At 46.2% G+C, this 24819-nt stretch overlaps 1 protein-coding gene across 2 annotated transcripts in view; it reads left to right on the top strand.

The window, feature by feature from the left end:
• WTIP (WT1 interacting protein) overlaps positions 1-24819 on the top strand; it is an 83032-nt gene that overhangs the window by 38679 nt on the left and 19534 nt on the right. For both annotated transcript variants that reach the window (XM_075714874.1, XM_075714873.1), the window contains exon 3: positions 21958-22025. In XM_075714874.1, the coding sequence (XP_075570989.1) occupies positions 21958-22025 (68 nt within the window). The remainder of the gene's footprint in view (positions 1-21957; positions 22026-24819) is intronic.

The raw sequence follows: 24819 nt of genomic DNA, 5'->3' as shown, positions 1-24819 counted from the left end.
TGAGATAACTCGCAGCGCTGTTGCAGGAGTGCAGAATTTTGCCTGAGTCATTCTGCGTCTTCAGGATAAGTTACAGCCTGTGCTTAGCCCCGCGCTTTCTGTTTTAACACCTATCAAGACAGATAGTTAAAAGCTATTTCAGGTATGTCTGCAACTGTAGTCCCAGACGAACCCATTAATGCAAAACTCACGGAAAGGGAGGTGCTCGCTTTAAAAAGAGGCATTTGGGTGATAGAGATGACAGCTGGCTTCAGACGGTTTGGGTTCACCTTGTGCAAGACTCTGAACCACAAATGAGTCTCAGCAAAGGAATGTAATCTTGTCTTCTGGTAATTAAAAGTCAAACTTGGATACCAGCCCGCATAAGAGCCCAAGTACCTTCGGGTACCGATTGGTAGAAAAACGTTTCCTTTATCTTGATTCGTGGTTAGTTTGATAATATTCCAAGCTTTAGAAAAACAAAAAAAGGATGGGATGGGAAAAGGGTAATCGGAAATGTTTAAGATTAGACTGACACAGGAAACTCTCCTTTATTTAGAATGTGTTTAGTTGGCTTTCATATTTTGGAAAGTATTTAGTAGTTTCTCTGCATTGCGCTCTGTTGTCCCAGCTAGCTCTGGTCCAGCAGGGCACTGATCTGTGTGCTTGACTTCAGATAAATAGGCCAGTCCATTGGCTGCGTCCCTCCTACAGACGATACTGCTAGATGCTATGTCATGAAGGGCTTTCAATTCTGTGACTGCTTTAAATTAAGTTAGTTCAAATCTAGGAGAGAACCTGGGTTTTGTGGGTGGCTCGTCTGATTGGCCCAGTCCTGGGCCTTACTTCCGTGGGGACATCTCAGATGCTTGAAGATGCACGTGCTTAAAGTTTGGGGTTTTTTTTGTTGGGGTGGGTGTGTCTTAATACAGAGTATGGCTCTTCTCTGAGGGCTGCTTTAGCAGCTAACGTTGGTAGAGCTGGAGGCTGACCCCCAGGGAAAGGTGGTGTTGATAGGTAGCTACCCGACAGAGAAACAGAAAACATTTCCATTCCCTATTTCTGATTATCAGAGGGCATGCTATGAATAGTTGGCTGGTGGTTTGCCTCTTGTCTCCTTGTTTCCTTGAAAGGTAGTAATTGCGTTCTGCTATTAATTATTCCAGCATGAAATGCATGGCTTTTGATGGTTATTTTAATTGGTGGGGGTTGCCTGGCAACTAATGATGGAAAGTTTTCTCTGTGTTGATTGACTGACCATAGATTTATTCCTCCCACAATATTTTTGTATTCATAATGTGGAACCAATCACTGACAGCACCTGTGATCCTTTCAGGGGTTGGAAAACACATAAAGTACGAAAAATATACTCTAATTAACAAGGTTTCTGCCTCTGTTTTTTATTTCTCAGTAAAAACCACAGAGAACCTAATCACTTCCTTGCATAGTTTTCTGTGTTTGGAATGCCATCTATTGTTTAGTGTAACAAGATTTGCTAAAAATTCCTTGTTTCCTTATCAGCATCTGTTATCTGCAGGTCTCAATTGTCTTAGTCTGAAACCCATATCTCTTGTGTGTTTTTTTTTAATCTTTCCCTTCTTCTTGTTTTTTTTTTCTCCTCTTTCTTGCCTTCCCCTCTTCCCATTTAAAATGTTTTCTTGGAACACGTCTCAGTTTCTCCAAAAGAAAAAATTCCCTTGGGCTGCTGTTGAGTTCATCTCTCAAAGGGGAAGAAATCCAGATAATCCAGAACAGAGCGCGGGCAAGTCGCTGACATTATCAACAGATGTTTCTGTTTCCTGTTTCCACGTTCTGTAATTTTTAAGTATTACCTAAAAACAAAGGGAAAAAACAGGTGGAAGGAAAAAGTGAAGAAGAAAATGAATGAAAGGAGATACACACGGTTGGCTTCCTGTAATGTTAATGATCAAAGTTTCTGCTGTGTGTTGTCGCTATACGTTTTGCAATGTTATGCCTAATCAATGCTTTAGCGATGTCCTTCATCCTTTAGTCATCTGAAAACTAGACCCCAGAATGCCATAGCTCTCTGAAATCATTTTGAATTGAATATAGATAATTATCACTTCTTCAACAATAAATCAACTCTTATCTCCACACATGCCAGTTAATCAGTTTTGTCCTGCGTTGCTTCAGCACTCAGTAAATCAGTTCTTCCTCCCACAACCAAGTGATCGTTTCTTTTCTAGTGCCTGTCTCAGTAAATTTGGTCCTCACACACAAACTTGTCTGTGTACACAAACACGTCCATGCTCATGTGTTTAGCCTCCCATCTAAACGTGTCACCTGGATACTCTCCTATCATTTGACTGAATCTCCGTCTTTCCTTTGTCCTACCCTTTGGATGTGTGGATCTCGCCATTACTGCTCTGGACTGACCCAAAGCGTGGTCTGTGGGCCACCATTACCTGATTGTGTTCCTGGTGGGTTGGAAGGATTGAACTACAGTTTTTGTCTCTGATGCACCTCCTGTGAAGAAGGGAAGGCCAGCTTTTCATCTCCCTTGACTTTTTCTTCTTCCTTCTTTCTGCCTACATTTGTTGTGGCTTGTGCCTGTTCTACTACTGAAGAATTCAGACTTTATTGTTATTTCTGTGTGGGCATCTTTTGTTCTTCATTTCAAACGAGCACAATGGATTTCTTTAGTAAAGATGCAACTGCATGTCAGTACCTTTTTCGCCACAAAATAGTGAGCTTGTCCCCTTGCCCTTGGCACTGTTTAAATCTTACTGTACCCCGGTCATTTCCCATTTTGACTTGTTATGCATATCTTGGGCTTCTCCTGGATCCCCAAGTTCCCAGGGTTTAAAGATTCCAGACTGCTGGCAGCTCATCATCCCCTTACCAAGGAGGCAAGATGATACGGCTTTGCAGCCGTGGAAACTTCAGCCTGTCCTTCCTTACCAGCAAAGCTCCTTTTCCAAACTTCCCGTGTACTTCTACAACTGAGTAGTTTTCTGTTCTTATTCCTGTTACCTGTTTTCCTGCTGTCTCCAGTCTTTGACTTCCTGCTGTCCCTTCCCCTGGTGACACTGCAGCGCGGTGCCAGGACCTCTCCTCGCCTCTCTTGCCATGCCACACACCCGCCTCACTCCTGCCCTGCAAGGCCTGCCTGACGAGGACAGGAGCCCTCAGGGAAGGACACAGTGTGAAGTGGAGATCTGGTTTTGCTGCTTCTGTTCTCTTCATCCTCATGTGCTGTCCCTCGGAAGGACTCTCTTGATTTGTACCTCACCCGTGCCTCCTATCCAGGCTAGGTTACTAACTCATCCTTAACAATAATTCTTGTTTACTGCTTATTTCAAGGGAGAGATGTCCGTATGGCCTGAAAACTCATTGATGTTCCACACCAGAAAGCCGCCTGGGTTTTATCTTCCAAATTAATTTTACAGATCAAAGGTTTCCACTGCGACTCTTCATCTTCAGGATGCTTTTACTTCTTGCAGGTCTAGAAAAGCTGTTTCCCGTAAGAATCTTGCCATGTACAAAACAAAATATCTTTTTTTTGGTAAAGTTTGCCTTCACATTTATAAAATAAACGGTGACAGCAAACTTTAGCATTCTGTCTTTCAGGCTTGCTTCTGGCAGAGGGTATTGGCAAACGACAGGCAAAAAAATTCTTAGCTGAGAGGATTGATAAGTTGGTGGTCATGAAGGGGTAAATTGGCCCTGTGAGTCAGAGGACAGGGCTTTACTCCACTTGCTAGGCGCTTCCTTGTCATCTTGGACAGATCATTTAGCCTGGCTGGCTTTGCCCAATTGGAGAGAATTCTTCTCACCTACCTCACATGGGTGATACTGTGTTGATTTGAAATTATTTGGAGATCCTGAGGTTAAAGTACTGGAGAAGTGAGAAGTTTTGTAAACTATTAAATAATGATTGTTACTTCACAAATACATGCATTTGCTGGAGGAAACACAGTGTCTGGCAGCCAAGCCATACAGGTGCTGCAGCATGCTACTGAAAATAATCACTTGCTCAAATAATGCATATTTGCAGTTTATGGAGGACCATTTTGAGGATTATATATATCATTAAATACACAGACTAATGTAAGATTTTAAAAAGATTGCTTTCCCAGCACCACTCCCCAGAGCCCTTAGTGCCTGGGCCACGTGAATAACGTTCCCATTCCTCTGTCCAGGCCCAACGTTGTGTTTTTAATTTATTTTAAGTATCTAAGGAATGCTGTCTCCAGTATTCAGAGGACTCTGAATCGGATGTGAGACACAAATGCACCAGAGAAGATTATCAGAGAAACAGGCTTGGCATGAAGCCTACATAAACAACCATAATTTTTTTCTCATTTAAATGATGGGTCTTGGGAGGATTGGACAATTATAGCTGCAGTGGGCTGTCCTTGGGCACCAAGGAAAGTGCTTTGGTGACCCCTGGTATTTGACATGAGGTGAATGTTTTGCTTGCTCATAAACTTACTGTTACAGAATGACCAGCTTGGTTCTGGTAAATTGACTTTTACAGGTCACTTTCCAGAGTTATTTACCAGCAGTGGATGTTTTCCTTCTATCCTTGGACTTCTCAGGAAATTTTATCTTGGTTTTAACCCAGGTAGGGAAGAGCTCTTGTTCCCACTCTCTCTTCTCTGCCTCTCTCCCTCAAAACGCAGCACAGGAAGAAACTAAGTAAATTTGATCTTAGCCAGAAACCATTTTTTTTCCCCTTCCAATAAATATCTCATTTCCTGAAAATCCTGCCTTTGACCCAGAACTTCTACTGAGACTTTAGATTTATCATCACTCATGGCCAAATCCAGTTTCAGTTAGTGTCAAAGAATTTTGGTTTTGTGGAGAGAGGCATGAGCTCTTAGCTGGGCAGCAGGAGCCTGCTCCCATCACACCGACATTAATGGTGTGCCCTACGTGAGCCTGTTCCCTGTACTTGTATAAAAAGCAGGTAGTTTTGCAGTATAGCTTCGATTATGAACACCATGCCAGAAATAGTAGGGAATTATTTTATGGATTTACTGAGAAACTCCTAGTATTTTACCAGCATGAAACCTGTATGTGGGTGCCCTGCATTGAACTGACACAAATAAAAATAGGAAATCTTCATGCTTGCAAACTCAATCCCACAGTCTTGAATTAGGTACAGTAAATTCTTTCTAAAAACAAACCTGAAGCAAAACCCCACCACGGCCTCCCTGATGGCCAACATCCAGTCCGTATTCAGTACTCCTCCATTTCTAGGATTATTGACTCCATTTGGCAGTTCACGGGACCGGTATCTGATTGAGCGCAGGCAGTGCGCTTTGGCAGCCAGCAGAGATAATGCGATACGCTGCAGCGCCGGTGCGTGCCTGGAAATCGGTGCTGGGCTGCAGAGGGTGAAAGCAGTCTGGCTGGGGCTGGTGCCCGATACATAGACGCTCTGTGCTGTCCCTTAAACAGTTGTCTTCTCTTGGTGATCCACCCTCTCATGAGAGTTAACCGGCTCTCCTGGCTCAACTTTCAAATAAATTAATGAGAATTGTTTTCTTGAAGTGGTGGAGAAAGCAGAAGTGTAATAACTTGGGGTGTAGTCCTGTGTTGCTTGCCTGCCCCAAATGTCCCAGCAGGCTCAGGGCATGCAAGGACTGAGGAGGGGTTCCTCAGGGAAGAGCATTGGGTGTTTGCTGGACACTTGGTCCTCTTGCTCCTCTTATGGATGTTTAGTACTTGAGGAACAGGTCCATGTCCTGTGGTCCTGGGCCAGAATCATAGAATCATAGAATGCTTTGGGTTGGAAGGCACCTTTAGAGGTCACCTAGCCCAACCCCCCTGCAGTGAGCAGGGACAGCTTTAACCAGATCAGGTTGCTCAGAGCCCCATCCAACCTGGCCTTGAATGTTGCCAGGGGTGGGGCCTCCACCGCATCTCTGGACAACCTGTTCCAGTGCTTCACCACCCTCATTGTAAAAAATTTCTTCCTTATATCCAGTCTTAAATCTATTCTTCTTTAGTTTAAATCCATTATTCCTTGTCCTGTCATAACAGGCCTTGTTAAAAAGATTCTCCCCATCTTCCCTGTAGGCCCCCTTTAAGTACTGGAAGGCCGCAATAAGGTCTCCTTGCAGCCTTCAATTCCTTATCCATCGAACAGTCCACCCATCAAACCCATATCTCCCCAATTTAGAGAGAAGGATGTTGTGGGGGACTGTGTCGAAGGCTTTACAGAAATCCAAGTAGATGACATCCATTGCTTTTCCCTTGTCCACTGATGCATTTACTGCTTCATAGAAAGCCACTAGGTTGGTCAGGCAGGACTTGCCCTTGGTGAATCCGTGCTGGCTGTCTTGAATCACCTCCCTGTCCTCCATGTGCTTGAGCATATCTTCTAGGAGGATCTGCTCCATGATCTTCCCAGGCACAGAGGTGAGGCTGAATAACCACCTACCATCGTTGTGGGGTAGTGGGGCTCAGGTGCTTCAGCATTTCACCCAGAACATTGCTGTTCCTGGGTGGTGAAACTACCACCCTGCAAGCTAAAATGGCAAAGAGTGTTCCAGTCTCTCTGTGCCGTGTCCCACAAAGCCAAGTGACAGGCGAAGATGTAGCTCATTATGTTTGCATTTAAGTTTTAGTTTGTGCGGGACATGACTAGAGAGATGCGCAAGCCTACTGGAGGCATTAAGTGTTGCTTACGCTCCCAAAGCATCTTCTGCCGAGTGGTTTTGCAAGCACTCTTGTTGCCTCGTGCAATTTGGGAAGAGTGCTTCAGTACAGGAGGGTATGGGGGGGATGTTGACAGAGTTGTGGCCTCTGAGGTGAGGCTCAAACCCCATGGTAAACTCAGTTGTTTGTGGGGTTACTGGGGCCTTGCAAAGTTGTTCCCAAAGTCCCCCAGGAGTGCTTGCTGCCTTGTGGTGTTAGGGGCAGGCTTGGAAAAACAGATTTCGTGTCCCACAGATACCTTCCCTTTCATCTGCCCGTTCATCCCATGGAGTGCAGGTGGCACAGAGGCGTCGGGTGCTTGGCGAGGGGTTCCCTCGCTGCTTTGTGCACTATTCCATTCCTTTCTGATTTCACAAACTCCCTTTATAGATGCAAACCCCCCTGTATTCCTTCCCTTTCCAGTTCAGGGCCCCATATAACCCCGTCCTCACCTCCGTACCTGCTGGTATTGCTTCTCCCCCCGTGACTCAGCTGGTCAGTCCCTGGCGCTGCCATCCTCTGCCTGCTCCCGCAGCCCAGCCTTGGTGCGGACGGGCAGCCTGCCTGCGTGCCGAAGGGGCTCCCACTGCCGGTCTGCCCACCCGCCCTCTGCAGGGGCTCTGCTTCCAGCACCGCTCCCTGCTCTGGATGCCTCCTTAGGCTTGCTTCTTCCTCCTCTCCCCCAGCCCCCAAGCTGATTTTTCTTGCCTGAAACCATCAAGCCTTGACTCTTTGTTTGCCATGTTCCTGTGAACTTGCACTGTGTTTGGAACAGTAGTAATAAATTATGAGCTAGGCAAGAAATAGGCAAAGCAGTGGAGGAGAGAAACTTTCAGATTATCTCCTGTAAGAAGAAGTAAAATCAGCAGTGGCGCGGGTGACTCACAGTGCCAGCGTACATGCAGAATACGGCGGCTAATACCTGCCACTCTTTTAATTGTACCTGTGCAGAGTGAAAGGCATCTGATTCAATGCATATTTAAATGCAGGGGTGGGTTTAGCAATCATTTTTGATTGCTGGCTGCTGTGTCTCAACAGCTGTCTATCAATATGTTTTAAAACACATGTGTGGTACGTCCTAACGTTAAATTGGATATAGTCATAGAACCTCAGTCACTTATCTCAGCTGGCTGCCTGGGCACTCTATGCTGTCACTCTTCCAGCTGCGTTCCCTGCAAAATTTTTCCTGGAAATAATGCAACTAACTTACTTGAGTGAGTCAGTGGATTACCGACCTTAAGAACCACAGCAGAGTGAATTCAGACCTATGGAAACAATTTGCTGAATCAGTGTTAACAACCCAGTGGTCTCTAGAGCAGTAGTCTCCAAAGTGGGGGCGCACATACCCCAGAGTGCTCAAGACAATCCACTGGGGTGTGGGAAGAAAATACTTCGGTACTACATGTATATAATTTACAAAAAACCAAATACACATGTACTGGGGAGGTGTGCTCAAACTTTTTTTTACTGATAGCGGAGCATGATCAAAAAAGTTTGGTCACCACTGTTCTAGAGAAAGAAAGCCTAAATAACACACAACTAGCAGGACTTGCTTTGCTGTTTCCATAAGTTATTTAACAAAGGAGAATGTATATGCTTGGGGAAATGAGGGTGGAAATCATCTTAAGAGTTTAAGAAGGCATGTAGGTGAGAGCCAGAGATCATGTTTTCTAAGCCTTGTTTTTGAACAGATGTTATTTTTTATTACCCTGGTTAAATTCTAGTAGCAAATCATCCCTGTTGTTACAACTGTTCTTTTTCAGGCAGTGCTGCATGAGGTTAGTTCAAGTAAAGTGGCCAGAGGCTAATATCTCAGAAGTACTGTGGTGTTTAGATGATGATGGTGAAGATAATCTGGTGTTACACACAGAAATGGCACAGATACTGGCAGATGCAGACATACAGTATCTGCACATTGAAACCTTGGGGAGGTTCCAGTTAAATATGTGCAAATGGGAAAGCCGGCCTTATCAGTGAAGTTCTGTGGCTGATTCTGTACAGTTTGAATGATTAGCTTTGGGGTTTACAGCAGCCAATGCATTTGGTGTTTGTGGTTTTCCGTAGAGCTGCTTTTTTGTATTTGCTGTATAGCTGCTTTTCCACCTAGCTAGTAAACAGGAGATGTGAAAACAGAAGAACAGGGAAAATCAAAAGAAGGAATAACCATGGTTGATAAGCCAGAGGTTTTCATTGTCTTAGTCACCACTGGCTGTAGTGGCGAGCTGATGTCTCATGCTGGGTAGGGAAGAGAGGAAGGAAGTGGATTTAGTGGAAAATTGATTGCATCTACTTGGGCTCTTTCCAGCTGAATCCTGAGTTAAGTACATTCATCCTGAACTAATCGTTGGGGAGAATTGGCTGAAATCTCACATACTTCTTAAAAGGAAAGCTAAGCATTAAAGGAACAATATCCTTATTGTACCTGAGTGCCAAAAGAAGTGAGTGCACTATCAGGGCTCCTACCTATTCAGCTCTCTCTCGGAAGTTGCTTGTGGTTTTAGTTCTAATGTGACCTGGTGCAGGAAGCTGTGGTCAGTCCACCACAAGACATCAAGGACAGGCCGTTTTGGAGGGCTGATTTTTGATTATATTTTGAATTGACTGAGCAAGCTCCAGTTGATTTCAGTAGTTCAGTACAACTATAATTTTCAGTTTTACTTACAGCAAAGTGTACTGGAATAGTGTTTAAAACATGTATCTAAGGTCCTGGAAAGGTTTTGTTCAAAGTCATGCAGAATGGATCTGAAGTAACGTTATTAGCATCAGTATAATTGCTCACCAGTGTGAACAAGAGATGAGTTGTCTCTCGGTGCAGTTCTTTCAAACTTACTGCTAAATAATCTAAACCCAAAGAATGTGCTTCAGAACTGGCAGAATGTTTTAATACTTTGCCATCCTGAGACTATTTAGATTTTTTTTCCACTGTCTACTAACCTTTCTAAGCTTTCTTACCACTTCTGGTCCTGAGGACCATTCCCCAATACATTCTTCCATTATCACATGAAGAAAAAAGTTTTAGCTGTTGCTCAAAATGGCATCTCTAGGCACTGTGGATCTCGACAATCTCACTTTATTGCCAAGATTTATCTCAAGGGAATGAGAATTGAGCACTGTGGGCTTGATTTCACAAACAGATGGGTGCCACTGGTGCTGGCTGCTGAACGCTTTCTGGATGTGACTCAAATCAAGCATTGCTGGTGTGTTTAGGTTCAGCAGCAGCACCCTTTGATGCTGCTTGTGCTGAGGTGCTGACGCATACGATGCTATTGGGAGGAAGAAAGTAAGCTGTTCCTGTGCAAATCTGTTCTTGTTTTTCTGAGGCAACGCAGAAGATAGTTTAGGGAAATTGCTATTCTCCCTTGAGGCTCTCTTGCATGTTGCCACAGGATTGGGCCATGTCCACTCCTTTTGTTCAACATGCTTTTACGTATAAAGTCTAAGAGAGAAGGTGATGCTGCAGCTCACTCTGCAGAGATGACATTCAGCAATCTGACTTGCCGTTCCAGCTCTTGATCACATTTCTGATCATCTGCTTCAGAGCCAGGCTAAGCTATGATTTTTAGTTGAGGCTGAACTTGAATGAAGAAGAGAATAATAACTTGCAGGAAAGAACCTGGTAGCAATGGCAAGGGGTCTGCAGCGCCCTCAGTTCAACAAGTTTACCGAACTCTTGCTAGTTAAGTTTGTCAGGTGGAGTCTGTGGTGGGTTCTTGACCTGCTCTGAATGTCCAGATGGCAGTAGGGACCAAACTCTCCACCCCACGCCTCTTCCTTTAGTCTCACTTGAATACAGTGGCTTTTTCTTTTGAATGTATTCCCGTAGAAATTATCTCCTGTGCATATTATAGCAGTTCAGTCCTCTTGAAGGCTGCTCATTAACTTCAGGCAGCGCAGAACTTGGTGGTTTGGTCATGTCTCCTGCAGGGAGCTCACACGCAGAGTGTGAACTTTTTGAGTCAGGGACTGTCAGTTCCGCTTACACATGTCCATTTCTGTGTTGTACAAAGAGGACCTGAGCAGAGTCTCAGAAAGCTTAAAAATACTAGTTTTGCCTGTGACCTGCATCCTGTTCATTTCCAGGTGCAGTTGAAGACTGAAGTTTCAGGCTTTGACTTACAAAGCTCTTCTGTAGTCTGGTGGTGATGACTGTAGAGGCTGCTTTGTTCTTTAGGATGCAACAGAAGCTTGAGATCAGCAGAAGTTTAAAACAAACAAAAAAAGAACGCTTCATACAATGCATAATGAAATTGTGGAACTTGCTGCCATAGGGACAGTGTAGAAGCCAAAAGTATAAATGATCTCATAGAGGAATTAGACAAATTAAAGAAGGATTGGTCCAGCGAGGCTATTAAACATAATAGTTATGATGCAACCTGCGGTGCAGGAAGGCCTTAAGTGCTGCCTGCTGGAAGCTGAGCGGTTATTCTTGGGAACACATCAGGCTGTGCGAGCCCTGTTTCTAATGCTCTTTCCCATTGAGCTTCCACTCTTGGCCAGAGCTGGAGACAGGGTACCGCGCTGGATGGACCCATGTTGCTGCCATTATGGTGGTTCTTACTGGAGCTTGAGTGAAAACCACCCACCATGTTGCATGGGTGGCGGCCAGCAAGGCTGCTCGGGAAGGTTGGGTCCTGCAGACTCAGGAAGACTTGGGCTGGAATAGGCTGTAGTTTGGTGATGGATTTATTTTGCCATAGAATGGGCTGGAACTGGGACCCTGGGATAGCGTGATAAGACAAATACTCTTTTAAGTCCTGGCTTACAGGCAGCAGCTGGAAAAGTGGAATTCTTTGCTGATAACAAGCAGGGTCTGTGATGGAACCATGAGAGCTTCCCACAGCGGAAGCTACCTTGGGGGAAGAGCTATACCCACTTCCTTCCCAGCTGGCCGAGTGGTGGGGAGGCCTCTTATGGTTTTTACCCAGTAGTCTGTGTTGCTTTGCCCTTGTCTTCACTTTTTTTTTGCATTTGTAAACCCAGCCCTGAAGAAAAAAAAAAAAAAAATCTTAATTGAAGTACGTTTGGAGCTTTATTTTACATTTCCCTGTTAGTGTGTCCGCTTGCTAGCTTATTGAGAAATATATTTTAAGATACATGTTAATATATAGGCCCAAAACAGCCATTAGATCATCGCAGGCTGTTGTATTTCTGGTTTTAAATACATGCTTGGCTTGTGTTTTTACAAACTCCTTTTCAACATAAGTTCTTCTGTTGGAGCTCCATGGAAATAATTTATGCCTTAACCCTGAAATTGATGGGTGGTATGGGATAGAATAAATACATAAGTGGGAGAGAAAGGAAACATCTGCCAATTTTAACTTTTGCAAATTATATGGAAGCTTGAAAGTATCTGCTAAGTTTATAATATGGTCTGCACAGGAACGCTTTGCCTGAGTACCAGAGGTCAGAGATCTTCTTGTCCCTGCAGCATTAAGTAACCTTTTGGTTAAATAACCTGACCGAAGAGCAGGAGGAGAGAGAAAGGAAGAGAGAATTCCACACTAGAGTAAACATGGCACGGAGATTATGGATACCCTGCCAAGAAAGATGGGGTTTTCCAGCAAGGTAACAAAAGATACTAGCTATCTATCTACATAATCCTGCTGGAGACTGACAGTTTAAGTCACGCAGCTAGGCTGGGGCAGAAACGTACCCTCCACGTCCTCTCCACCCAGTCTTGGGCTTGCTGGCTTTGGTGGGGGCGAATGATGCAGAGTGGTCAGAGCAAGACACGTTACCTGCCTCAGCGCAGAAATGCGAGGGTTCTTGGCAGCAAAGGCGTGCTTTCTGGATAGAAAGGTGTTTCCTTCAGTGCAATAGCTGACACGAGGCAAAATCCTCGGGAAGATGATGAAGTTTTTCATTTTGACATCATGGCAGGTTAAGGTAAACTGCAGAGGAGAGTCTAGAGTTTACCCTGGGCTACAAACATGTCAAAATGATGAACTGCCTTGTTTTCATCTGGATTTTACCACACGTTAGCGAGCGCATAGCAAAGACAGACTTTTTTCTGGCAAAGATACTACCTTTGGGCAGGTCTACGGCTTGTATAAATTGTGATGGGTTCAGTGGTGCTGTCAGGATTTACACCAGCTGCAAATTCAGCTTAGTGGAGCGGTCTGTGGCGGGAGGTGTGCGGTGCTAGCACGTCCGCGTGGCAGGAGCTGGCACGCTGCTCCCGTGCTGGAGAGGTGGCACGGAGCAGAGCGCGGTGCAGAGCCTGGATAACAGCCCAGAAATGGAAATGATAATCGTATTACACGAGAGCGTACTCTTGTGAGAGTCCAAGTAAGAGCTGGGCAACGGTAATCAGGAGGAAAAATAGTTAACCGCCATCTGCCTCTCCAGGACAGATCAACTTGAGATGGAGAATGAGAATGAATACTGACTTTGGAGCCACAGTTAATTTGCACTGAAAAGCTCTTTTTTTAGTGTACCAAATATGAATTAGTATAGGAATGTAAACTATGGCGGAATTTCCACTTCAGATTTAAAAAATAATTTATTTTAAATGATCATTTAAATTGTAGTTTTAAACAATTTTTATGCTTTCCCTGCATCCGTATTTTTCAAAAGTAAATCTCCTGATCTCTTAAAAATGTTTGTTCATGTCTTGCTATGTCTGCCTACCTGATGATAATATTTGGTTAGAATTTGTTCACAGACGCTGAATACTCGTTCCTGAAAGAATCTATGTAAAGGGAGAAAACAATACACATCCTGTACTCCACCTTCATAGGCCTCTAGCATACGATGCCACCTTTTGTTTGCAAGAGTTTAAATTTCAAATAAAATCCCAGCATTCTTTTGAAAAAAAGGAAAGGGCCTCTCCCCTGCTTAGATTGTCAAATCCCAGACTAGCCCGGAATTGAATAGGCCAAGTCAGTGACCTCAGGCAGAAAGAATGTTGGTTATTTACGTAGGGCTTCTGCTATTTTAGCAGCAAACCTTTTCTTCTGAAAGGACAATGTATACTGTTTTGTGTTTATGGCCAAGTAAAAAGCTTGTACATTTGAGATTTGCATCGTAATAGCCTCGTAACTCAATATACAGCATCCTCAAAAATAGCAGTGCAAGGCTCTGTTTTGTCTTAGCCGGTGCAGGTCTTTTAGAGGCTTTTACAAAAGTTCTCTGAAAAACTGTCCTAAAGATTCAGCTGCTTATATGTTTGCTTTGGTGGCTTTTTTTTCCCCCGGAGTTTTGCTTTTTTTCGAAAACTGAAATTACACGTGGTTTCTTTATGAGCTATCAGGCCAGTGCTCAAAATATTTTGATGCATCTCAAGCTAAGCTGTGCCTGCAACTTGAAACCGGGAAAATGTGTGAGTGTGTGTGTAATTCACACACCGCGCGTTTCTCCTGAAATAATGGAAGATCTTTACAGGCATTCTGGCCTGGTGGATGAGCCTGCAATTCCAAATGGTTTTTAAAGTGTGCCTTTCTCAATAGATCGTAACCATGAGGAGCTATTGTGTGAGTAAAGCACACATTTAGGATCCAATCCTGCATTCCTTAAAGTCAATGGGAGTCTGAGCGTGAAAGGAATGCAGGATTGGGTCCTGAAACAGGGGAGCAAAATTGTGTGCCAGATTGCTTTGAAAAGAAGAATACAGCACATCCACAGTAGCCACTTTTTAGTGTTTCAGATTTCAAACGGCTGGACTCTGTGAAAAGTGGCTTCTGCCAACATGCAGTATCTTCTATTCAAAGGAATTTGGCATTGATTTTTTTTTTTTTCTTCCCCCTATCTTAAAAACCCTGAAAGCCCTAGAAATTCACCCCTCCTTTCACAAAGCCTGAGCAATTGAGCATTGTGAGGAGGGGACGGCGCAGGGGTGGTGGGGGATGGAAGTTTCTCCAAGGCCAGGCGCTGGGGCTGGACCCCGGTGCTCCTCGCGCCCCTGCCCGCTGGGAACCGGGGCTGGACCCCGGTGCTCCTCGCGCCCCTGCCCGCTGGGAACCGGGGCTGGACCCCGGTGCTCCTCGCGCCCCTGCCCGCTGGGAACCGGGGCTGGACCCCGGTGCTCCTCGCGCCCCTGCCTGCTATGAGGACCCCGCGCTGCCCTGGCACCCGCGACGGAGGCTGCGGCTCAAAGGCAGGACCCCGTCATGAAGAGGCTGTGCTCACATTGCTCGGTGGCTTTGTGCAAGTCCCCTGTAGGAGACGGAGGAGAAAAATTTAATTAACAGTTATTCAGGGGCTAAAGCAGCCTTGGTGCTCCCCATTCTCAAGTGGGTGGAGTGACGGAAACCCCGTGTAATGAAAATCGCCGTGCAGATAGGCAGTCATAAGCCAGAGGGAGGGATGGAGAACTGCAGGCCCAAACTCACATGTGAATGAAGGAGAAATGGTAACAAAGAAAAAGTATTGGAAGCTTTTGTTTTCTTTTGGCACGGCTATAATTCCTGGGCAGGCGAACCTCCTCTACCAAGTGAAAGAAAACATCTCCTGGGTGAAATTCAGTATCATTTTTGTCTTGAGATGACGGGATAGAGGAGAGGTAGCAGAGGTGGGCTGTTATTAATATTTTCAATGTATTTATTCCAGTAAACTTGGTATTTCTCTTGAAGTTTCCGCTCCTGGAATCATCTGGCGACTTAAAGTTTAGTTTCCCCTTTTCAGAAATAGTAGTTGTTCGACCTGGCGCTTTGCGGAGAACAGATTGGATTCTGGATGTTTCATTTGCCCTTCAGCCCTTCAGCTTTTGAGTTATTTTGCTCCCAGTTCCTCAGTCATTAAAATGTGTACTTAGTGCACAGGCGCTCTTTGGAGGACAGGTAGCACCTTGCACGGCAAGAAAAGCTGCAGCGTCTGTGCCAGAGTTTAGTTGAAGGCCGGGGGCAGCGGTTGCCATCGTGGTGCCCTGTGCTGTCGTGGCGGTGTCCGCAGGCCGTGCGGAAGATCCCTGGGCACCGGCCGCCCCTGCACGGGCCCCGCCACAGCCCGTGGGTGGCACGTGGGGTGTGAAAGTGTGTTGGGTGGGGTGTGAAAATGTTGGGGTGCTGTCTAGGTTTGGAGCGTGGGCAGCCCGTGGATGGCCACTGCAGACCGGCTCTGAATCAGAGAAGCTCCAGACCTATGCCAGGGGCTTTTGCAAAACAAAATTGCCGGGTTTGGCCCGGTAAAGTTTACATTTCCGTTGAGCAGTGATGGAGACTGTGGCCGCAGGTGCGCGGCGGGCATGCAGGTACGTCTGCTCAGCCCAAGCCACCTTGCATCTGGTCTCGTTTGTACAGGCCTATGAGGCAATACATGGGAATTTTCCTTCCCTGTTTTGGTAGCTGGGAAATATTTGAGCAAATGTTGCGTATTAATCCTGTGTGTGTGTTTGCATGTTGCTTTAGTCTGAGTGCTTTGAGAGACTGTCACTTAAGGTTCTAACGTGAGACCAGCAGCGATGCTGGTGTCACATCAGTCACTGCAGAGATGGTGTCTGAAGCGGTTAACAAGCAATTAGGTCCATGTTTAACATTGCTGACTAAACCAGATACGCGCAGTTCTTCGGTCAGTCAGGCATGAAGACCCAGGGGCTGCCATGCTCAGAAAGCTGCATGAGTCGTGGACCAGAGCTTCAAGAGCGCAGAAATTCTCACCGAGTGTCCCGTTCAGTCTTAGAACTGACAATTCGTAAAATAAGAAGGGGAGGAAACCCCAATGGGAGAAGCAGTGTGATGTGCTGCTTTCCTCCGGAGAGAGCTGTTAAAGAAGGATGCTGTGTATTTGTGTTGTGGCTGCGAGACAAGCCAGGAGCTGGTGGTGCCGTGTCCCCGCGGGAGCAGCACGTGGCCGTGCCGGGGGCTCGCTCGAGCCCCCGACGCCGTGGCAGGGCAGCCGCAGCCGCAGCCATCCCGCCTGGTCCTGCCGCAGCCTGCGCCTTGCTCGCTGCCTGCCCGGGGGCTCCCGGGGGAGAAGCGGCAGCAGAGCCGAGGTCTGCGCTCGTGTGCGGTCAGACCTACCCAGGCACGTCCCCAGCCAACAGGAGCGGCAGGTACTTGAATAATATTCCGTGGCGATAGCTTGGACTGTTCAGGCTTTTAATTAGGTCTGCTTTAATGAATTTCTTATCTTTAGCAGCAATACGTACAGCTGAACTCCTCAACTGCACTCCATATGGGGAGGTTTTAATTACATTTTCTGACTAAAATCCTCTTGTTCCACGCAGCTGTAATGTTAGAAATAACAAGGACGTTATTAGTCATCTCGCACTTTGTTCCCTCTAATGCTGAAACTTTCCCGCATGAAGTTACGAGAAGAGGCACATATATCACGAGAACATCACAAGAGAGATCATGATGGTGAGGAGGTACGCTGGTGTATTTTTTTCAGCGCGCCGGTAGTCTCAGGGACACACCAGGCATTATCTTGGAGGCGAGGCCGGGGCTGCAGCATTCCCATTATGTCAGAGGGGAGCTGTTTGTTTTTAAGTAGCGTCAGGCACTGAGACAATGCAGGCTTCTCACATGAACTTGCTTACACTACAGTGCTAGTAAATCATGGTTATTGCCCAACGGTTGCGTGTTTTTAATCATCAAAGTGCTTAAAATATTATAATAATGCTTGGCACTTCTCAACTTCAAAGCACGCTGCAAACAGCAATTAGGTCTAATAACCATGCTGTGACAGTGAGACATTGCTATCTCTTGTCTTACAACTGCACGGGGGGTGCTGGCCCCCGACGCGGTTGCATCATCCCACGTGAGACTGGAGATCTACCGCTGAAGGGCTGCGACTTGATAAACTCACCTCCCAACAGGCAAATGCCCCACTGCCAGCAGCGGCAGGGAGGGCTTTGAAGATGCTTTCTGGGCTAGCGGGGAGGGGGCAGGACATTTTCAATTCTCTTTCGGAGCACCTCCTCAAGACCGTAAAACCCGGTCTGATTCACATTTTGTTCCATGAGGGCCTGGAGCAGCTTTTGAAACAGCGTTGGAAAAAGTTTTACCCCGTCTTGGCTTCCTGGCTGGTGTGTTTTCACCACCCAGCAAAGTGTTGTGGAGGCTGGAGAGAATAGTTGTGGACAGCCTGTGTCAACTGTGGGTCATTTTTCCTTTTACAAGCCAAATTTTTGAGTTGAGTCCTTTGCTAAAGCGACGGCTTTGCTGTTCCTTCCTTTTAGTTTGCAACACATAGGGGAGAAAAATTATGCAGGAAGTAATTGCTAGACACATTTAAATACCAGAGACTCATAAACCGGTTAAATGTGAAAACTGATGTTAAAAACCTAGAGCTGATTCTGATTTTATATAGGGTTTTTTTCAGTTCTTTTGGATGTTTGTCAGGTTGGTTGCAACCAGTTGGGATCATTCTTTGGGACAGAGTAATTTCCAGCTTGCATTTTATTAACTGCCGGATCATCTACATAAAACTTTGCACTCTTTGCTGGAGCATTTGCGAGTCTCTGCCTCCCACCTGAGGTGGTGGGAACCCCCTTATCCTGGCACTCGCTACCCTCAAGTGTGCAGGTGTCAGTCAAGAAATGTAAAAGTTATTTGCAACAAGCATTTGTTGTCGCCGTGAGCGCATAAGCTTCGTTTTCTACAGTAAAACAAGGCTCTAAAGAGCACTCGGGGAGGAGAAAGGGCTTCCCTATAAAAGCTAGTGTTACGTGCCTGCGTGCGGGCTGCAGGCTGGGCGGCTTCTGCCCCGTCCCGTGGTCCCCCCGCGCATTCCTGGCCGGCCTGCTGCTCTTCTGGTCGGGTGTGAAACGGAGCCTCTTCCTCCCTACTGCTGAAAACTGGTCTGACGGGGCGGACGTGCCAAGGTGGGTATCCAGCAGGAGGAGGAAAGCAGCACGGTGTTTGTGAAACCCCGCGCTTCTGAACTCTGCGCTAGGCTGCTCATTATAACTGCTCATTATTATTATAATGAGCTATCAGCAAGTTGCATCAAGTTTTGTCAGAAACTCTTGACTTTTTTGGTTCAATATTATGAAAGCAAATAGTAACCCAGGCTTGGCTGCACGCAGTCATTGAAAGGAAAGCCAAGCAGCAGGTTGAGTGTACCGGTGGGCAGGATGATGTTACCTTGTCTCGCTGGCCAGGCGTTTGACTCAGCTGGCTAAAGCAGCATTAGTTTTTTTAACTCATAATCTCTGCCTGCCTGACGATAATAGGTTACAGCTACACAGAACAGGCTGGTGCTGTGCAGGCCCCCGAGTTACTCCAGGGTTTTGAGAGGTGAAACCGCCTTGTCCAGCACATGGAGCTCGGGGCAGGTACCCCAACCTGGAGGCGTTGCGGCCGCTCTGCTGCACGGCTGCCCTGGGGCTGGTACCAGCGCTGCATCTCCTCGGGCTTCCTGTCTTCCTGGCTGCAGCTGCCAGCACTTCCCTCTTGATCGCAGTTTTCACATGATGCCCAGGCACTCGCAAAGTTCAGTGTTTGACAATGTTCAATGCTGTCATTTAGCAAACTCTTCAGGAGGGCAAATGGAACGTATGTTTTTGCCTTTATTTCTAAAATGCAGTATGTAGAAGCCAATATAGTGCAGCCATGGCTATTTGTGTGATAACTTGCTGTTTCTTGTTTATGAGATAATTATCGTACGATCCCCGAATGAAATTCCTCTAAGGTAAAAGGCCTGTCTATCTTATTAATTATTGCTAATAATAGTAATTATCATGCGAGCAAGCTGCTTGCCTGCTTTATGAGTTTAGGCAAGTTGGTTCCCTAATAGGTGGCTTGGTTTTTTCAGCTGTAAAATGGGGAAAATGGTATTTTTCTGCAGTTTTGAAAGGTGTTACTCTGCAAGTGCTGTGTAAAACAGAGATGTTTTTACCAGGTCAGCTGCGTGGAAGGGGAGGCCGGCGGTGTGTTTGGCAGGCGGGGGGGCTCGCAGGGGCTCGCGAGGTGTGCGTTGGCTGAGATGTCGGCTCGCAGCTTTGCCGCGCTGGGGCAAGGTGAGGTTGTTCCCTGTCGCGGGGCAATCGGCTGCCAAACGCACCTGATAACATAAGCATCTTTGAGAGCCAGTCCAAAACACCGCTTTTCTCTTGTTTGCTTTGGGTCGTCGGTTTCCCACTCCTTCCCAATCCAGAAAAGCTCTGACCCCCTTGGCTTCTGCCAGTGGTGCTGTGCTAAGGAAACAACAGCAGCAGAATTTGGGGCATTTCAGTCAACCTGAGCACTGGAGGCTCTGCACACTGGCACACACAAAGCGGGATGTACGGGTCCTCGTGCACTTTGTGCGGTGCCTCGGGAGATGCTGACGCCTCCCTGAATTAGGGCGTTCCTTTCCTGCAGAGATCCTTCCAGCAACAGAGTTCAGGATTTGTCCCTAATTATCCCTGCTGCTTCTAGCCATAATGGGGGTGTGGTGAGGGTGATGGCCAGTGCTTCTCCACCTGAAACAAACACCCCGGCACTGCACCGGCAGCGTATGTGAGCAAGGTGGAAGCGCTGCATCAGCACATCCAAGGCAAGTCCCTGTTCTGGGTGTGGCCACCTCATTTCCACCATCTAAAGACAAGTTGTGTATTGAGGCTGGGTCCGGCAGAGCCAACGTGTCCTTTAAAAAGGCCTCTTTCCTTTTCTTCCCTCCCTTCCATTTACCTTTCCTCTACCTTTCACTGGAGAGGCTTAAAAACACCTTGGATAAGCAGGAGGGAAGATCTAGAGATGGTTGCTCCTGCACCAGTCAAGAGAGGCCCCGTGACCCCCGATTGCTGTCCCATCCCCGTGCCTTGTTTCGGTGATGTGTAGGATGCACCAGTTCTACCGAAGAGTCTCCGAGGAGATGGGGCAGTCTCAGTGCAGTGCCCGCGCCAGCCAGCAGGCTCCTGGTCCCCACCAGAGCTACCAGGCAGCTCGAAAGACAAACAAGAGCTGACTCCACCTACCAGCAGTATGGAGACAGCAGCCCGTGAGATCGACAGCCCAAGAATGTGCACACAAAAGAAGCATTTCCCTCGGCCACGACAGTAAAACCGCCAGACAACCACATGCAGCATGTGATTTCCCAGAAGCATCAGCCCAGATCCCAACTTCTTTGTGCCACACACTGTTTCCCAGGATCGGATCACAGTGGCAGCATGTAAAAGGCACTTTCAAGCACTGAAAATTAATCATATTTTCCTCAACATTGTTTATGGAAAGCGTGGAGAGCGCTCCGGCCCCTCTGTGCTTGGCCAGCTGGCTCAGCTCGCTGGCCCTCAGAGTCAAACCCTCCGCAAAGGTCGGCGGTGTTTGTGGTGGAGCTGCTACTCTGCCTCGGTAGGAGATGTCCAGGCTCATTCTGTGGAGTAAAAGCTTCGGCAGCGACCTGGGAGGGGTCATCTGCTGACCTGTAAATACAGAGCCTCTTGCCCTCTGCCTTGCTCTGTGTCACTGCTAACGGCAGGCGGTACGCAGCCCGTAGTAGGCACCGTGCCATCCGCTTGCCAAGGCTGCAAATGGCTTGTGAGAGCACCCAAATATTGGGGGGCTTTGGCCAGCGGGACCCTGGCACGGAGTGGAAATGAGGCGAGTCAGGATGAGTGCGGTTTGCCTTCTCCCCCTCTGGTTTTACACGGCTAAGATGGCATTGCTTTCAATGGAGCAGCTCTGGCGTAAGACGGATCTGATCTGCTGTATCTAAAAACTGTTTGGGCTCAGTGTTTTCTGGATTCCTGGTTTTAATCCTTTTTGTTGAGACTTTCTGTGGAGTCTGATGTGCATTTCTTCGCTGTAAAGGGAGCTGTCAGTTAATGATGATCACAGGCTTTGTCAGTAATGTTCCGCAAGCGCTAATGAAATGGTAAATGCTCAAACTTGAAAATGAAATCTCTTGTTTTCAGTGTGATTTTTCTTCCCTTCCCTCTGTCACATGTGCCTTAGTATCGCAGGGAGCTGTGGGTGTAGCTGCTGTGGCATTGATTAATGTATTAATATTTTTAAAGGTGACAGGAACATCCATATGCAGTATCCCTTGTTTGGTCCTTCAGAGACAAACACGCCGCTGATGTTGATTGCAGTGGATGTACGCCTGCTGTGATTTCACCTGCTAAGAAAATTGTCTCAATTTACAAATGAGCCTTTCCCCGCAAAACGATCATTCTTGGGTTTAAATTTCAACTTTTCCAGGAACTGGTATCAGCTGGGTTCCATAACCTGCACTTAGGAGTAACATGTAGTTGATAAGGAATTTGTTAAGGCAGGGTGGAGCCGAGAGCCTAACCCTTACCCGTGTCTCCGGATGGACCCTCCTGGGGGGGAGAGGGGCCCGGAACTGGCTGTGCAGGCAGGCGCAGCAGGGTGTGCTTTTCACTTTGTGTCCTGAGCGACGGGGTTTGGGGACAGAGCACACAATCCTGATGGTACCATATTTTAACAGGGAGAAGACTACGAGGAAAAGCGTTCTACAACGTCAATGGCAAGGTGTACTGTGAAGAAGACTTCCTAGTAAGTAAGATTTTAGGCTTTTTTTGTTGTTGTTTTTAAATCAAATTGTTCTTTTGTATTGGCTTGTTTGCTTTGAGAGACGGTTCAGTCATCCGGGGCCTCCTGCCAGTGCTGGAATTGGGAAGCATTTACCACCAACTCCATAAAGGCAGGATCAGGCCCTTGGTTTGAAGTGGTGGCTATGAAACCAAGTACATAACTGTCCATAAGCCATCACAAAGTGTAAATTATGAGAATAAACACTGGAGCTGCTCGAGCTTGGGACTTGAATTGCAGCCACAAAGCCTCGGCTGCCAAGCTAGAGCTCGAAGTCAAACATCTGGGGAATACCCCCAAGAGGGGAGACGGTTTTGACTGGAGCACGTCATCGCTGTGTACAATGTTGCTTTGTTGCAGGCGCAGTTTTAATCACTGCTCTGCTCCGAGTGATGTGGAGCTGCATTGTGATTAGCTAAAAACTGTTAGCCACGGAGGAGCAACTAATTTTCTCTCCGTGCGCCCAGAGCTTTTATAAACGCTTTACTTTAATAGAGACTGAGTCATGAAAAGAAAAATGAAGCTTGTTGCTGAGCTGTGTGGTTCCAAAAATAAAATATTTGTGCAATTAAGGGTGAAGATTGTGCAGTACACAGAGGATGATTTGATAAGTAGCAGACCATTTATAATTAAGAGGACGGAATGGCTGGGAATTGAAATTAGAGAGGAATGATGTATTTTAGCTTAGAGGATGATGAATTGAAGAATCAGTATGTTGAATTTATAGCACCTTTATTTATTGAAATACCATTCATTTAGGAGCTTGGGTCTTCCAGAACGACTTTCCATTTCTAATGACTATATGGCCATGCTTTTTGCAAAGGAATTATTCAAAGTATATCCCACAACAAAAATGCTACTGGCAGTTCAGAGTGCGCAAATGCATTTCTCATCAACGCAATCCATAAAAATCATGGAAATTCCTAAAATATAAGCCTTCATGTGTTACACCTTTACTCTCAGCCTGCCACAGCTGGAGCCTGTTGAAAAGAGCAAATTGTATTTTGTGCAGAAAGTAAGGTTCTTGTTGCAATTGAAATGTGTTACTGTTTTGCTTGCATTTTGGAGAGAAAATTATTTTTTCTCCCTTGCTTTTTTCAGCTCTTTCTTTTCTGTGTTTCTGCAGAAACAGGGAGAGGGAGAAGAGGTGGAGCGTGAGATGGAAGGGCTGAGATTTTTTGAGATTTTTATTTTGAACTGTGTTGGAATGTACTTTCCCCATGATCTAAACCTTTCATCCAGACTTAATGACATGATTGTTGTTATTAGCTTGTAATTTCAGCCTAAACATGACAATTTTAAACCTAAAAATCTCAATCTTTTGGAGAACATTCAGTTTTCAGGGGGTGGGGGGGAAACCCCTTTAGTTCTTAGACGTGTTCTGTAGTAGGCTTCTGAAGGGAGATACTTGCCATGATTTTTTCCCAAGAAAACTGAGGTTAAGGACCTGATAGGAATAAACTTTCTGCAAGTTAGGGAACTGTTGGAACATTTAAGGCACAGATTTCAAAGCCCAAACCTCCCACAGGTGTGTCTTAGCAGATGCCCAGTAGCACAGAGGGATGGGATAGAGGCAGACCAAGGGACTCGCTGCTGCGTAACTCAGCAAAAGAAATCAAATTCTGATGTCCCTGCCCGTGTTAAGCCAGCTGCTTCTCAGAAAGTGACTTCCTCTTCTCTCAGCTTCCCCTGAGCAAACGTCTTAGCAAGAATAGTAGGAATTGTCTTGTTTCCCTAATAAACTAGAACAACCTTGCCTATTTTAGTGTTCTGTGGACAGAGAAAGCTCAAAGCTTTTCTCAAAGTCAGAGGAAAAGGCTGCAAAGTAGCAATTAAAAAGGACATGATTTTAACTACTTCGTATTCCCAGGTCTTGCTTCTAACCACTTGGAAACCCCAATCCTCTCTAAAAAGAAGTGTTTTCAGTCCAAAGCAGATAGGCAAATGCTTTTTCTGTGTAACTGAGAATTTCGGTCTCTACCACAACTCCAAATCTTAGTGCAGCTTTATATATGGATTCCCTGCTGACAGTATGGTAGTGGGATGTTAGGGAAGTTAAAGATGGCAGGGGGGGTAAAAAAAAAATACTTGCTTGAGGGTGAATTAGGCTGATCTTGCACTCTGTCCTCTGACCACTACCATGCAAGCTTTGCAGGCCAAGAAGAGAGTGCCAGCAGAGCTATAGGAACTGCTATGCATTATAACAGTCTGTGGAGTTGACCCGTAGCCCTGAATCCACAGGTCTTCCACAGAGATGTGCCTCCTCCCTCTCTGCAAGCCTCTGCCCTGTCCTGTAGCAGCCGTGTGAGTACAGGAGCTTCGACCGTTCTTGCACGGGGAGGCCTGCCTCTTAGCCTGGTGCAGCCTTCTTCTGGCCAGTAAATGCAGTCCGAAGCAGGGGGCGTCACATTCTGGTCTCATGCTTGGGTAAGGGCTTAAGAAAAAGATTATTTTAATTTGGGGAGGTAAACAGAGGCAGTCTACCTACATTACAATTTTATTCCTGCTAAAAACATACTGTCGCCCGTTGGTGTCCTTGTTCTTCCTTGGCTTTTATTTGCCTGGGAACTGATCAGGAGAATTAGATGCTCCTGTTGGTATGGGAGCCTGGTCACAGCTCTGTGGAGTTGCAACCCCACAGTTTGTGACCAGGTTATTTCAAGTATGACACAAATGTAACAGGAATTAGCAGAGCAGCTTCAGAAAATTTGGGCAGGAGGTACTGTGCTGTCATGCTGGGGTCATTGGTGAAATCCAT

This window comes from Pelecanus crispus, chromosome 8, assembly GCF_030463565.1.
Source record: "Pelecanus crispus isolate bPelCri1 chromosome 8, bPelCri1.pri, whole genome shotgun sequence".
NCBI classification, from domain to species: domain Eukaryota; kingdom Metazoa; phylum Chordata; class Aves; order Pelecaniformes; family Pelecanidae; genus Pelecanus; species Pelecanus crispus.
Note: the sequence above shows the minus strand (reverse complement) of the source record. Positions and strands in the feature narration are given on the sequence as shown.